Here is a 14,684-nt window from a genome sequence, read left to right on the forward strand (position 1 = left end):
CTGTGAAACACACCTGTCCTCCTGTGATACACACCTGTCCTCCTGATACACACCTGTCCTCCTGACAGACACCTGTCCTCCTGTGATATACACCTGTCCTCCTGACAGACACCTGTCCTCCTGTGAAACACACCTGTCCTCCTGATGTATACACGTGGTGTGTATCCTCACCTCGTCCTCTGCCAGTGGAGAAACATTTGAAGATGACCATCCTCATGTCCAGACCCTCCTGGATCCAGATCTTGTTCATGATCCGGATCACCTGCAGAGTCAGCATGTCCTGCCGCAGGTCGTCTCCTGACTGGACAGAGACATCAGAGGTCAGACACCTGTCCTCCAGGTGAGGCTGTTTGTATCTCTGACACAGCATTGAGTCTAACGACAGGTAAAACCAGGTGAGACATTTCACCTTGAAGATGACGTTGACGTTGTCTCCCAGAGGGTCGAGGTTTTGGAAGGACAGTTTGAGAGGGACGGCGTTGGAGTTGAAGAAGGAACATGACTAAAACACAGAGAGGATGAGAACTGAACATGACGACTTCTATAAAACCAGACACAATGTTTCACTGTCCGTCCGTCTGTCTGTACGGACGGCGGAGCTGCAACATGAGACATTCAGGGTCAACTCTTTGTTCAGTCATCAGACTCACTGAATATTCTGAGGTCTTTGTTTATGAAGACGTGTGAGGACATGTCTCACTTTGAACCAGATGAACAGCTCTGTGTGTGCGTGAACAGTTTGTGTTACAGGAGTGTGTGCGTGCGTGTGTGTGTATGTGTGTCCTTTGGTACCTGGACGTTGATTCCTGTGACGAGCAGCGCCGGGTTCAGAGGAAGTCTGCAGCTGCTGTTCACTGAGAAGAACTGCTTCATCTCCTCCAGACCCTCCCTGAGGACACACTGCAACACACACACACACACACACACACACAGTATAAACATGGCAGTTATCATTCTGCTCACGCTGCTATTTTGTCCCTTCCCTGCACCCTTACTTGTAGTCCAGCAGCTTCCAGCTGCTGCGGTGATGTAAAATCAGACCCCACTGAGCTTCTGAACTCAGCTGACAGTCTGCAGTGATCTGCTCTGAGTCTGAGCTCCACCTACAAGCTGAGCTCACAGGTGAGGCTGATCAGACTGATGTCAGCAAGTAACCACGCCCCCAAAGACCACGGAGCACGGACGTTATTCAGGAGAGAATCACCACAGACCTGTGGATCCACATTAACGGATCATCAGATGTCAGTGAGTCATCAGCACTGGACCCTTTTTTTAATCCTTGGTGTCACAGACTCAACAAGGTGCTGGAAACATTCCTCAGAGATGTTGGTCCATATTGACATGATGACATCACACAGTTGATCCATGATGAGAATCTCCCGTTCCAGCACATCCCAAAGGTGCTCTATTGGACTGAGATCTGGTGACTGTGGAGGCCATTGGAGTACAGTGAACTCATTGTCATGTTTGAGATGATGTGAGCTTTGTGACATGGTGCGTTATCCTGCTGGAAGTAGCCATCAGAAGATGGGTACACTGTGGTCATAAAGGGATGGACACGCTCAGCAACAATACTCAGGTAGGCTGTGGTGTTTAAACCATGCTCAGTTGGTACTAAGAAAATCTCCCCCACACCATTACACCACCAGCAGCAGCCTGAAGCGTTGATACAAGGCAGGATGGATCCATGCTTCCATCTGAATGTGGTTTTTCCAATCTTCTATTGTCCAGTTTTGGTGAATTGTAGCCTCAGTTTCCTGTTGTTAGCTGACAGGAGTGGCACCTGGTGTGGTCTTCTGCTGCTGTAGCCCATCTGCTTCAAGGTTGGACAAGGTGTTGTTGCTTCAGAGATGCTCTTCTGCACACCTTGGTTGGAACCAGTGCTTATTTGACTTCCTGTTGCCTTTCTATCATCTTGAACCAGTCTGGCCATTCTCCTCTGACCTCTGGCATCAACAAGGCATTTTGGCTCACTGGATATTTTCTCTTTTTGGGACCATCCTCTGTAAACCCTAGAGATGGTTGTGCTGAAAATCCCGGTAAATACTCAGACCAGCCCGTCTGGCACCAACAACCATGCCACGTTCAAAGACACTTAAATCACCTTTCTTCATCATTCTGATGCTCCATTTGAACTTCAGCTGTCACCTGTTAATGAGCAGCTGAACAGGTATACCTAATAAAGTGGCCGATGTGTGTGTGTGTGTGTGTGTGTGTGTACATATATATATATATATATATATATATATATGTATGTATACATACATACATATATATATACAGTGGTGGAAAAAAGTTTTCGGACCCCCCATGCATTTGTGAAATATTGCATTAAGAATCACTCTTAGGTCTTCAAGTGCAATTTCTTTTAGTACAGTCACAGCCAAAATACTTAATAAATCCTAAAAAAGCCATTAAAAACTTAAAATTGATTGGTTCCATAAAAATACATAAGAAATTTTGAGTATTGGGTCATTTTGGTACCAGTGATGAAGGTCGTTCTTTTTATTAAAAGACACAATTTTTGTTGCCAAGCTTCGTGTCTACATAAAGCCAGCACATTTGAAAGTTCTTCAGACACAAAAATGGCTAAAACAAGGAACCTAACGCAGGAAACATGCCTGAAGATAAAGATTCTCAGCCAGGAAGGATACAGCTGCCGCCAGATAGCCAGGAAGCGCAGATGCAGTCCTTCAGCAGTTGGATACACTCTGCAGAAATGCAGACGAACCAACAGCTTGGAAGACAAACCAAGATCTGGGCGTCCAAGGGTTTCTTCAGCAAGAAATGACCGCATCCTGATCCGCATGTGCAGGCAAAACTGCCGAATGACATCACAGGAGCTTCAGCAGCAGTGGTCAAACCAAACTGGTGTCCAGTGTTCCACCCGCACTGTACGTGGCCGACTTTTAGATCATGGCTTAAGGTCCTACAAGGCTATCAAGAAGCCCCTGATCAATGAGAGACAGAGGTTAGCCCTGCGTCATTGGGCCCAGGCACACAAGAACTGGACAGCCAGGAACTGGAAGAAGATTTTGTGGTCAGATGAGTCCAGTTTCCAGCTTTATCTTCCTCCTACTAATGTGAGGGTACGCAGAAGGCCAGGCGAAGCATTATCTCCAGCATGTACAGTACCTACTGTCAAGCATGGTGGAGGCAGTATCATGGTTTGGGGATGCATGAGTGCTGCTGGTGTTGGTCATCTCACTGTCTGTGATGGCACATTGAACTCTACCAAGTATTGTACCATTCTCGAAACCCACATGCTCCCTTCTGCGCGTGCACTGTTCCGTCGAGGTAAAAACTGGATGTTTCAACAAGATAATGGCCCTTGCCACACATCCAAGGCCAGTAGAACTTGGCTGCAGGAGCACAGTATCCAGGTCTTAGAGTGGCCAGCTCAATCCCCGGACATGAGCCCCATTGAAAATCTGTGGTGGATTATCAAAAGGTCTGTTTCAAAGCATAAACCAAAGAATTTAGAAGAATTAAAAGCAGTAATTCAAGAAGAATGGGACAAGATTACCCCTCAACAGTGTGAAAGGCTCGTGGGGAACATGCCAGCCAGGATTAGAGCTCTACTACGTGCCAATGGCAGGACTACTAAATATTAATTTGATGATGTGATGGTTTATTTATTTTTTGTTCAGTTTTGAACACATTCTCTGTTATTTGTTGACTTTGATATCGACAATGTTGAGAACTGACATATTGAAACTGTCAAGAATTTAGTTTTGTTAGTTTATCTTGTAAACAATACACAAAAAAATATAATTTGTATTTGTTTGTATCTGTCCAATGCAGCCACACCTTTTGAAACACAAAAAAGATTTTTCCACAAATATTTCATGATAATATTTGAGATTTTGTAAAATTTTAAGGGTGTCCGAAAACTTTTTTCCACCACTGTATATATATATATATATATATATATATATATATATGTGTATATATATATATATGTATATATGTACTGTATATCATCAATCATTATATGTATATACAATATTTCTATATATATATATATATAAAAAAATACTGTATATGAGGGAGAGCATGCCTATAAATATTTTGATAATGGATTAATTATGAATCTTTTTCTTTAGTTTCAGTTTGAAACGTCAGTAACTGAAGCTCGTTGTGTTTTCAGACTGTTGGACATCTGAAGACTCGACTGACATTTATCAGCACTGTCATTCAGAGACCAGATGCTCAATCGATTATTTGATAACTAAAAACATCAATTTCTGCAATATATAAAAACAAAACATAGAAACAAAAATATCTGAGATTTATTTTCAGGGACCAAATGTGACTTGTCAGGACAGTTTATGTCTTCTATAACAAATACAGATTTCCTGTTGTCCCCACCTGTCTGCTGGACGGCGAGGTGTCTCGCACTTTGTGAGCCACCTTGGCGAGGATAGAGACGAGCCAGCACTGACGGTCGAACTCTTCACGAAGACCTCGACCGACGCAGCAGAGCAGAGCGGCCAGAAGGTGCTGATACCGAGCGCTGAACTGACTGTCCTGCAGGTTGTCCTTCAGCAGCCTGAGGGACGGACACAGTCGGGATTAAACCTGGTTTGACTGATCCTAACTCTGGCTGTGGTCAGACTCACAGACGCTCCTTAAATAAACAAATGATAGTTTGTGATCAGCTGACCAGAAGAGGTAGTGAGCGATGCGAATGTCCCCAATGGCTCTCCGTAGGAGGAATCGAACCAGAGAACTGTCCAGGTAACACTCGTACTTCAGAGCCTGAGACACACACACACACACACACACACACAGTATGAGTTATATACTCAGGGTTGGGGAGAAACTGAGGAAGTGTTTTGTGTTTGTTTGTTGTGACGACAGTCTCCGTCCTCACCTGAAGGAACGACTGTACCTGTTTTTGTTCTGTTTGTTGTGACGTCGTGTCCTAACTGAACGTCAGTTTGATCGTTTTGTTTTCTATCAGAACCAAAGATGTACTGTGACATCAGCACGTCATCAGTATCAGCTTTTAAATGAAGTGATGAATGAATGAATATTACAGACACTGAGCAGTGTGTCACGTCTCCACCTGCTGGTGTGTGTATGTATAACATGATGTGTAACAACACCAGTCATCATGTGACCTGGACGAGCTGAGGCAGGAAGTCCAGCAGCTCTGGGTCTGAGATGGAGTCCATCCACTGGACAGCCGTCCTCCTCAGCTCCTGGTCTGGGAACCTGGAACACACGCACACACACACACACACACACACACACGGGGCGATGATGATGTCACTCAGGTTATCAGACTGATGTCACTCAGGTGAGAGTGGTGAGACAGCGGGGGACGTACGAGGCGTGGAGGAGTCCCAGGGCGTCCAGGTGTCCGGGGCAAGCCCACTGTCTCAGCAGGGCGTAGATGTCCGGCAGGCAGGCCCACTCCCAGCAGGGGGCGCTGGCCAGGACCAGAGGCAGAGCTGCACTCTCTGACTGACAGAAGGCCTTCTTCTCCCACAGGAGACGTCTGTCCTCTGTTGTCAACCTGAAGGGACAGACGCACAGAAACACTGTCAACACCTGACAGTCAGGACAGAGACATCCCACTGAGGACAGGAGTCGAGGGGGACAGCCTGTCCCACATTTCTATAGTAACAACATTTTATATTAACTGTGTCCTCCCGTCATCTGTCCTCATCTCTAAATGTCTTTTTATCCCAGAGACTGTGTGTGTGTGTGTGTGTGTGTGTGTGAGTGTTTCCGACCAGAAGACAGCCTTCTTATGGAGGACGTCCTGCAGCTGGATCTGACTGATGGTGTCCAGTCTGGAGAAGTCATACTGAGGACAGAAGTCTGCCGGAGGAGGAGTACTGAACCGCACCTCGAAAGATGACGTGGGAAAGTCCACCTTAGGGACAGACAGGGACAGAGACAGAGACAGAGAGACAAACAGAGACACAGACAGGGGGACAGACAGAGACATTTTATTGTTGTACGCACGTCACTTTTGTTGGTACAGATATATATAATCCTGTATCTGTGTCATCATTGCCCCGCCCCTGTGGTGTGAGGTGAGGGGACAGGTGTGAAGTGAGCACACAGGTGTGAGGTGAGAGGACAGGTGTGAGGTGAGCACACAGGTGTGAGGAGAGAGGACAGGTGTGAGGTGAGGGGACAGGTGTGAAGTGAGCACACAGGTGTGAGGTGAGAGGACAGGTGTGAGGTGAGCACACAGGTGTGAGGTGAGAGGACAGGTGTGAGGTGAGCACACAGGTGTGAGGTGAGAGGACAGGTGTGAGGTGAGCACACAGGTGTGAGGTGAGAGGACAGGTGTGAGGTGAGAGGACAGGTGTGAGGTGAGCACACAGGTGTGAGGTGAGAGGACAGGTGTGAGGTGAGGGGACAGGTGTGAGGTGAGAGGACAGGTGTGAGGTGAGCACACAGGTGTGAGGTGAGAGGACAGGTGTGAGGTGAGGGGACAGATGTGAGGTGAGCACACAGGTGTGAGGTGAGAGGACAGGTGTGAGGTGAGCACACAGGTGTGAGGTGAGAGGACAGGTGTGAGGTGAGGGGACAGGTGTGAGGTGAGCACACAGGTGTGAGGTGAGAGGACAGGTGTGAGGTGAGGGGACAGGTGTGAGGTGAGAGGACAGGTGTGAGGTGAGAGGACAGGTGTGAGGTGAGCACACAGGTGTGAGGTGAGAGGACAGGTGTGAGGTGAGAGGACAGGTGTGAGGTGAGGGGACAGATGTGAGGTGAGCACACAGGTGTGAGGTGAGAGGACAGGTGTAAGGTGAAAGGACAGGTGTGAGGTGAGAGGACAGGTGTGAGGTGAGAGGACAGGTGTGAGGTGAGCACACAGGTGTGAGGTGAGAGGACAGGTGTGAGGTGAGGGGACAGGTGTGAGGTGAGAGGACAGGTGTGAGGTGAGAGGACAGGTGTGAGGTGAGAGGACAGGTGTGAGGTGAGGGGACAGGTGTGAGGTGAGAGGACAGGTGTGAGGCGATTAACCAAACTGGAAGAATCTCGTTTAATCTGGACAGACAGTCTCAAAACTTATAAGAGGGGCCTCCGCAATGCCAGAGCAAACTATTACTCAGCATTAATAGAAGAAAACAAGAACAACCCCAGGTTTCTTTTCAGCACTGTAGCCAGGCTGACTGAGAGTCAAAGCTCTATTGAGCCTTGTATTCCTTTAGCCCTTAGCAGTAATGATTTTATGAGCTTTTTTAATGACAAAATTCTAACTATTAGAGGCAAAATTCATGACCTCCTGCCCTCGGATGGTAGGCCTACCTATCTAACCTCAAACGCAGCTGTAGAATCTAATATATATTTAGATTGCTTCTCCCCAATTTCTCTTCAAGAATTGACCGCAGTGATTTCTTCATCTAAATCATCAACGTGTCTCTTAGACCCCATCCCAACTAGGCTACTTAAGGAGGTCTTTCCTTTAGTTAACACTCATATATTAGATATGATCAATATATCCCTATTAACAGGCTATGTACCACAGTCTTTTAAGGTAGCTGTAATTAAACCTCTCCTAAAAAAGCCCACCCTGGATCCAGAGGTGTTAGCCAACTATAGATCAATATCTAATCTTCCCTTTATGTCAAAGATCCTTGAGAAAGTAGTCGCAGACCAGCTGTGTGATTTTCTCCATGATAATAATTTATTTGAGGAATTTCAGTCAGGATTTAGAGTGCATCATAGCACTGAGACAGCTCTAGTTAAAATTACAAATGACCTTCTGATTGCTTCAGACAAAGGACTCGTCTCTGTTCTTGTTTTATTAGATCTTAGTGCGGCGTTTGACACTATTGACCATCAAATTCTACTGCAGAGACTGGATCACTTAATTGGCCTAAAAGGTTCTGCACTAAGCTGGTTTAAATCTTATTTATCTGATCGTTTTCAATTTGTTGACGTTCGTAATGAATCATCCTTACGTACCAAAGTTTGTTTTGGAGTTCCGCAAGGTTCTGTGCTCGGACCAATCCTATTTACTCTATATATGCTTCCTTTAGGTAACATCATTAGAAATCACTCTATAAACTTCCATTGTTATGCGGATGATACACAGTTGTATTTATCGATGAAGCCAGAAGAAAGTAATCAATTAACTAAACTCCATAACTGCCTTAAAGACATAAAAAATTGGATGAGCACCAATTTCCTGATGTTAAATTCAGACAAAACTGAAGTTATTGTTCTTGGCCCCAAACAACTCAGAGACTCTTTATCTGATGACATAGTTTCTCTAGATGGCATTGCTCTGGCCTCTAGCACTACCGTAAGAAACCTCGGAGTAATATTTGATCAAGATTTGTCTTTTAATTCTCATTTAAAGCAAACCTCACGGACTGCATTTTTTCATCTGCGTAATATTGCGAAAATTAGGCCTATCCTGACCCGAAAAGATGCAGAAAAATTGGTCCACGCTTTTGTTACCTCAAGGCTGGATTATTGTAACTCTCTATTATCAGGTAGCTCTAGTAAGTCCTTAAAAACTCTCCAGCTAATTCAGAATGCAGCAGCACGTGTACTAACAGGAACTAAGAAACGAGATCATATTTCTCCTGTTTTAGCTTCTCTGCACTGGCTCCCTGTAAAATCCAGAATTGAATTTAAAATCCTACTGTTAACTTATAAAGCTCTAAATGGTCAAGCTCCGTCATATCTTAGAGAGCTCATAGTGCCATATTATCCCACCAGAACACTGCGCTCTGAGAACGCAGGGTTACTCGTGGTCCCTAAAGTCTCCAAAAGTAGATCAGGAGCCAGAGCCTTCAGCTATCAGGCTCCTCTCCTGTGGAATCATCTTCCTGTTACGGTCCGGGAGGCAGACACCGTCTCCACATTTAAGACTAGACTTAAGACTTTCCTCTTTGATAAAGCTTATAGTTAGGGCTGGCTCAGGCTTGCCCTGTACCAGCCCCTAGTTAGGCTGACTTAGGCCTAGTCTGCCGTAGGACCCCCTATAATACACCGGGCTCCCTCTCTCTCCCTCTCTCTCTCTCTCTCTCTCTCTCTCTCTCTCTCTCTCTCTCTCTCTCTCTCTCTCGTATTCTATTACTGCATCTTGCTAACTCGGCCATTCTGGATGTCACTAACTCGGCTTCTTCTCCGGAGCCTTTGTGCTCCACTGTCTCTCAGATTAACTCATATCACAGCGGTGCCTGGACAGCGTGACGTGTGTGGTTGTGCTGCTGCCGTGGTCCTGCCAGATGCCTCCTGCTGCTGCTGCCATCATTAGTCATTAGTCATACTTCTACTGTTATTATACACATATGACTATTGTCACACATGTATACTGCCAGATATTAATACATACTTTCAACATATTGTACCACAGTAGCCAGAACTATAACTATAATATTATTACTTTCATTAATGTTGTTGTAAGCTACTGTCATTACCTGCATCTCTCTCTCTCTCTCTCTCTCTCTCTGTCTCATTGTGTCATACAGATTACTGTTAATTTATTATGCTGATCTGTTCTGTACGACATCTATTGCACGTCTGTCCGTCCTGGAAGAGGGATCCCTCCTCAGTTGCTCTTCCTGAGGTTTCTACCGTTTTTTTTTTCCCCGTTAAAGGGTTTTTTTGGGGAGTTTTTCCTGATCCGCTGTGAGGGTCTTAAGGACAGAGGGATGTCGTATGCTGTAAAGCCCTGTGAGGCAAATTGTGATTTGTGATATTGGGCTTTATAAATAAAATTGAATTGAATTGAATTGAGGTGAGCACACAGGTGTGAGGTGAGAGGACAGGTGTGAGGTGAGAGGACAGGTGTGAGGTGAGCACACAGGTGTGAGGTGGGAGGACAGGTGTGAGGTGAGAGGACAGGTGTGAGGTGAGAGAACAGGTGTGAGGTGAGCACACAGGTGTGAGGTGAGCACACAGGTGTGAGATGAGAGGACATGTGTGAGGTGAGCACACAGGTGTGAGGTGAGAGGACAGGTGTAAGGTGAGCACACAGGTGTGAGGTGAGAGGACAGGTGTGAGGTGAGCACACAGGTGTGAGGTGAGCACACAGGTGTGAGGTGAGAGGACAGGTGTGAGGTGAGAGAACATGTGTGAGGTGAGCACACAGGTGTGAGGTGAGAGGACAGGTGTGAGGTGAGAGGACAGGTGTGAGGTGAGCACACAGGTGTGAGGTGGGAGGACAGGTGTGAGGTGAGAGGACAGGTGTGAGGTGAGAGAACAGGTGTGAGGTGAGCACACAGGTGTGAGGTGAGCACACAGGTGTGAGATGAGAGGACATGTGTGAGGTGAGCACACAGGTGTGAGGTGAGAGGACAGGTGTAAGGTGAGCACACAGGTGTGAGGTGAGAGGACAGGTGTGAGGTGAGCACACAGGTGTGAGGTGAGCACACAGGTGTGAGGTGAGAGGACAGGTGTGAGGTGAGAGAACATGTGTGAGGTGAGCACACAGGTGTGAGGTGAGAGGACAGGTGTGAGGTGAGAGAACATGTGTGAGGTGAGCACACAGGTGTGAGGTGAGAGGACAGGTGTGAGGTGAGAGAACATGTGTGAGGTGAGCACACAGGTGTGAGGTGAGAGGACAGGTGTGAGGTGAGGGGACAGGTGTGAGGTGAGGGGACAGGTGTGAGGTGAGAGGACAGGTGTGAGGTGAGGGGACAGGTGTGAGGTGAGAGGACAGGTGTGAGGTGTGGACATGTCTCCACATGGTGATGATGAGAGGACAGACATCTCACCTGCAGGATCACGCTGTCTGGTTGGCTGAAGTTCGGCGAGCTCGTGCGGGCGTTCATGCTCCTCCCCGGAGCTGAAGGCCACAGACCGAGTAACTTCCTGCCGCATGTCAGGACGCTGTCAGGACAACACACACACATCCTGTCAGTTGAGACACACACTTCCTGCTTTGGAGGAAGTGACATCACATCACACCCAGCAGTGATGTCATGTGATGTCATGGGGTCATGTCACTCACTGTCTGAAGTTGAAGAGCGGCATGGTGACCCAGCCGAGCGCCTCGATGCTTCGCCGCTGCTTCCCCTTCTCCTCGGCACCTCCAGGCGGCGGCAGAGAGCTGGCGTACAGAGTCACCGTCAGCTGAGACTCTCTGGGCAGCTGGTTGATCTGCACCGGGAAACACACCCTGCAGAGACAGAGACAGAAGGGGGAGGAGACAGAGACAGGTGGGAGACAGAGACAGAAGGGGTAGACAGAGACAGAGACAGGTGGGAGACAGAGACAGAAGGGGTAGACAGAGACAGAGACAGGTGGGAGACAGAGACAGAAGGGAGAGGAGACAGAGACAAGTGGGAGACAGAGACAGAAGGGGGAGACAGAGACAGGTGGGAGACAGAGACAGGTGGGAGACAGAGACAGAAGAGGGAGACAGAGACAGGTGGGAGACAGAGACAGGTGGGAGACAGAGACAGAAGAGGGAGACAGAGACAGGTGGGAGACAGAGACAGAAAGGGGAGGAGACAGAGACAGGTGGGAGACAGAGACAGAAGGGGGAGGAGACAGAGACAGGTGGGAGACAGAGACAGAAGGGGGAGACAGAGACAGAGACAGAGACAGGTGGGAGACAGAGACAGAAGGGAGAGGAGACAGAGACAGGTGGGAGACAGAGACAGAGACAGGTGGGAGACAGAGACAGGTGGGAGACAGAGACAGAAGGGGGAGACAGAGACAGAAGAGGGAGGAGACAGAGACAGGTGGGAGACAGAGACAGAAGAGGGAGGAGACAGAGACAGGTGGGAGACAGAGACAGAAGGGGTAGACAGAGACAGAGACAGGTGGGAGACAGAGACAGAAGGGGGAGGAGACAGAGACAAGTGGGAGACAGAGACAGAAGGGAGAGGAGACAGAGACAAGTGGGAGACAGAGACAGAAGGGGGAGACAGAGACAGGTGGGAGACAGAGACAGGTGGGAGACAGAGACAGAAGAGGGAGACAGAGACAGGTGGGAGACAGAGACAGAAAGGGGAGGAGACAGAGACAGGTGGGAGACAGAGACAGAAGGGGGAGGAGACAGAGACAGGTGGGAGACAGAGACAGAAGGGGGAGACAGAGACAGAGACAGAGACAGGTGGGAGACAGAGACAGAAGGGGGAGGAGACAGAGACAGGTGGGAGACAGAGACAGAGACAGGTGGGAGACAGAGACAGGTGGGAGACAGAGACAGAAGGGGGAGACAGAGACAGAAGAGGGAGGAGACAGAGACAGGTGGGAGACAGAGACAGAAGAGGGAGGAGACAGAGACAGGTGGGAGACAGAGACAGAAGGGGTAGACAGAGACAGAGACAGGTGGGAGACAGAGACAGAAGGGGGAGGAGACAGAGACAAGTGGGAGACAGAGACAGAAGGGGGAGACAGAGACAGAAGAGGGAGGAGACAGAGACAGGTGGGAGACAGAGACAGAAGGGGGAGACAGAGACAGAGACAGGTGGGAGACAGAGACAGAAGGGGGAGGAGACAGAGACAGGTGGGAGACAGAGACAGGTGGGAGACAGAGACAGAAGGGGGAGGAGACAGAGACAGGTGGGAGACAGAGACAGAAGGGGGAGGAGACAGAGACAGGTGGGAGACAGATGAGATAGGGGACAACAGTGTCCTATTTATGAAAGAACTTTATTTAATTCTGCTGGTCCCACAGACGAGGGACAGACGGAGGGAGACAGACGGGGTGGGGGGGACAGACAGACTGGAGGACAGACAGGGGGATGGGGGGGGGGGACGTACCTCTGGTCCCACACCACCAGGTGGAACAGGTATTTGCTGACCGACTGTTTGCTGGTGTGCTGCGGCGCGCAGAGCTCCGCCCCTCCATGAGTCAGAGAGCAGGACAGGAAGAAACCCTCGTAACTGACCAATCAGAGAGCAGGACAGGGACATGATGTCATTATGATGTCAGACCACAATGAATCTGCTTCCAGAGCAGTTTTCTGTCGTCCTGTTACAAATATTCTGCTGGTCATCAGCTGTGACTTCCTGTGAGTCACTAACTAAATCCTGGACAGTAGGTGTTTCATTCAGGGGACAGAGCAGAGGATTCTGGGAGAGAAGGAGAGGGGGGAGTGGCTTAAATAAGGACTGGTGTGAGCAGCTGCAGGGCACAGCAGCTTTCACTGTGACATCATCTGTTTTGAATTTCTGTATATTTGTGTATATATTTTAAAAATGACTAAAACTAAAGCCCAGCATACACTGTACGATTTTTAAAATCTTGTTGTTAATACCAGCTCACACTGTACGAGTAAATCGTCTGCGACGTGCGGCCAAAGCTCACGATTTATGTGCTCACACTGTACGTTCTGATCATCAAGCACGATCAGAGAGCTCACACTGTACGGGTGAAAACAGCTCGTCGGCCCCTGCTGACTCTCCTGCCCGTTGACAGCTGTCAATAAAGATACATTTGAAAGTTCCGATTTGTTCTGGAAGCGCCGTTGTTGCCAACGAAGCAGGACAAGCGGTTTGCTTTGATGATTTGCGCTATATTGTGTGCCGATACGTCGAAAAAGAAGAGGCGTCAGCGCATATGGACTCGCAGATGGCTTGAGAGACGTGGACAGTATGGTTTGTCCATTTTACAAGAGTTGGAGGTAAGTCAGCTACAGCCGGGTGCACCCTCTGTCTGTGTGTGTGTGTGTGTGTGTGTGTGTGTGTTGTACCTCGTCTAGCGCGCTAGCTTGTATGTTTGTTGCGCTTGCTTGAAAATGAGAGCAGAAAAAACTTAGCAGCCAGCGTTTGTCTCGTTGATAGTGGTCGTGGTAGGTGGAAGAAGAAGATACGTCTAACAGGCACTCATACTGTTGCCACAGCTCAACCAACCTGGCCTCCATATTTACAGTCCACCGACGCGTCGCCATGGTGATCTATGTCTTCACGCAGGCGCAGTGAGGGATAAATGCACAGACAGTGGCGAATCGGCTCGTGGCTCTGCTTCAACTGTGCGAATGTCTGTGCCGGCCGACCAAAATTTCTGACATGCCAGAAATTCATCCGACCGTCCGACTGCGGTTCTGGAACAGATGATCAGCCCTCGCCCCCCCCCCCCCCCCCCCGTACACTGCACGGCAAAAGACGCACGACGAAGCGGAAATCCGGCCTGAGCGTCGGCAGGTCTTGTGTCTCAAAAATCGGGTCAAATCCGGTCAAAAATCGTACAGTGTATGCTGGGCTTAAGCATTTCATCTCAAGACTAAATCTACCATAGCTGTCAAAATTAACCCTTAGCAGTTAGCAGCTACTCAAAGAAGAACAGGTGCTGTTAGCAGTTAGCGGCTAACTCAAAGAAGAACAGGTGCTGTTAGCAGTTAGCGGCTAACTCAAAGAAGAAGAACAGTAGCTGTTAGCGGCTAACTCAAAGAAGAACAGCAGCTGTTAGCAGTTAGCGGCTAACTCAAAGAAGAACAGCAGCTGTTAGCAGTTAGCGGCTAACTTAAAGAAGAACAGGTGCTGTTAGCAGTTAGCGGCTAACTCAAAGAAGAACAGCTGCTGTTAGCAATTAGCAGCTAACTCAAAGAAGAACAGTAGCTGTTAGCGGCTAACTCAAAGAAGAAGAACAGTAGCTGTTAGCAGCTAACTCAAAGAAGAACAGCAGCTGTTAGCAGTTAGCGGCTAACAGAAGCTCCTTACCCTCCGAGCAGAGCACAAGATCAGCCGCCATATAACAGGGACGTTAAATGAATGTTATTGACATGTGATGTCATTGTTATTGTTTA

General features: G+C 48.2%; 1 protein-coding gene across 3 annotated transcripts in view; it reads right to left on the reverse strand.

Annotated features, from left to right (window-relative positions):
• Positions 1-14,684, reverse strand: part of pik3c2b (phosphatidylinositol-4-phosphate 3-kinase, catalytic subunit type 2 beta) — a 44,592-nt gene that overhangs the window by 12,591 nt on the left and 17,317 nt on the right. For all 3 annotated transcript variants that reach the window (XM_033626171.2, XM_033626169.2, XM_033626170.2), the window contains exons 12-22: positions 12,700-12,822; positions 10,937-11,104; positions 10,701-10,815; positions 5,745-5,887; positions 5,336-5,524; positions 5,127-5,220; positions 4,667-4,761; positions 4,372-4,552; positions 793-900; positions 410-502; positions 172-301 (exon numbers count right to left, since the gene is read on the reverse strand). In XM_033626171.2, the coding sequence (XP_033482062.2) occupies positions 172-301; positions 410-502; positions 793-900; positions 4,372-4,552; positions 4,667-4,761; positions 5,127-5,220; positions 5,336-5,524; positions 5,745-5,887; positions 10,701-10,815; positions 10,937-11,104; positions 12,700-12,822 (1,439 nt within the window). The remainder of the gene's footprint in view (positions 1-171; positions 302-409; positions 503-792; positions 901-4,371; positions 4,553-4,666; positions 4,762-5,126; positions 5,221-5,335; positions 5,525-5,744; positions 5,888-10,700; positions 10,816-10,936; positions 11,105-12,699; positions 12,823-14,684) is intronic.

The sequence above is a fragment of the Epinephelus lanceolatus genome, chromosome 1 (genome assembly GCF_041903045.1).
Source record: "Epinephelus lanceolatus isolate andai-2023 chromosome 1, ASM4190304v1, whole genome shotgun sequence".
In the NCBI taxonomy this organism is placed as follows: Eukaryota; Metazoa; Chordata; class Actinopteri; order Perciformes; family Serranidae; genus Epinephelus; species Epinephelus lanceolatus.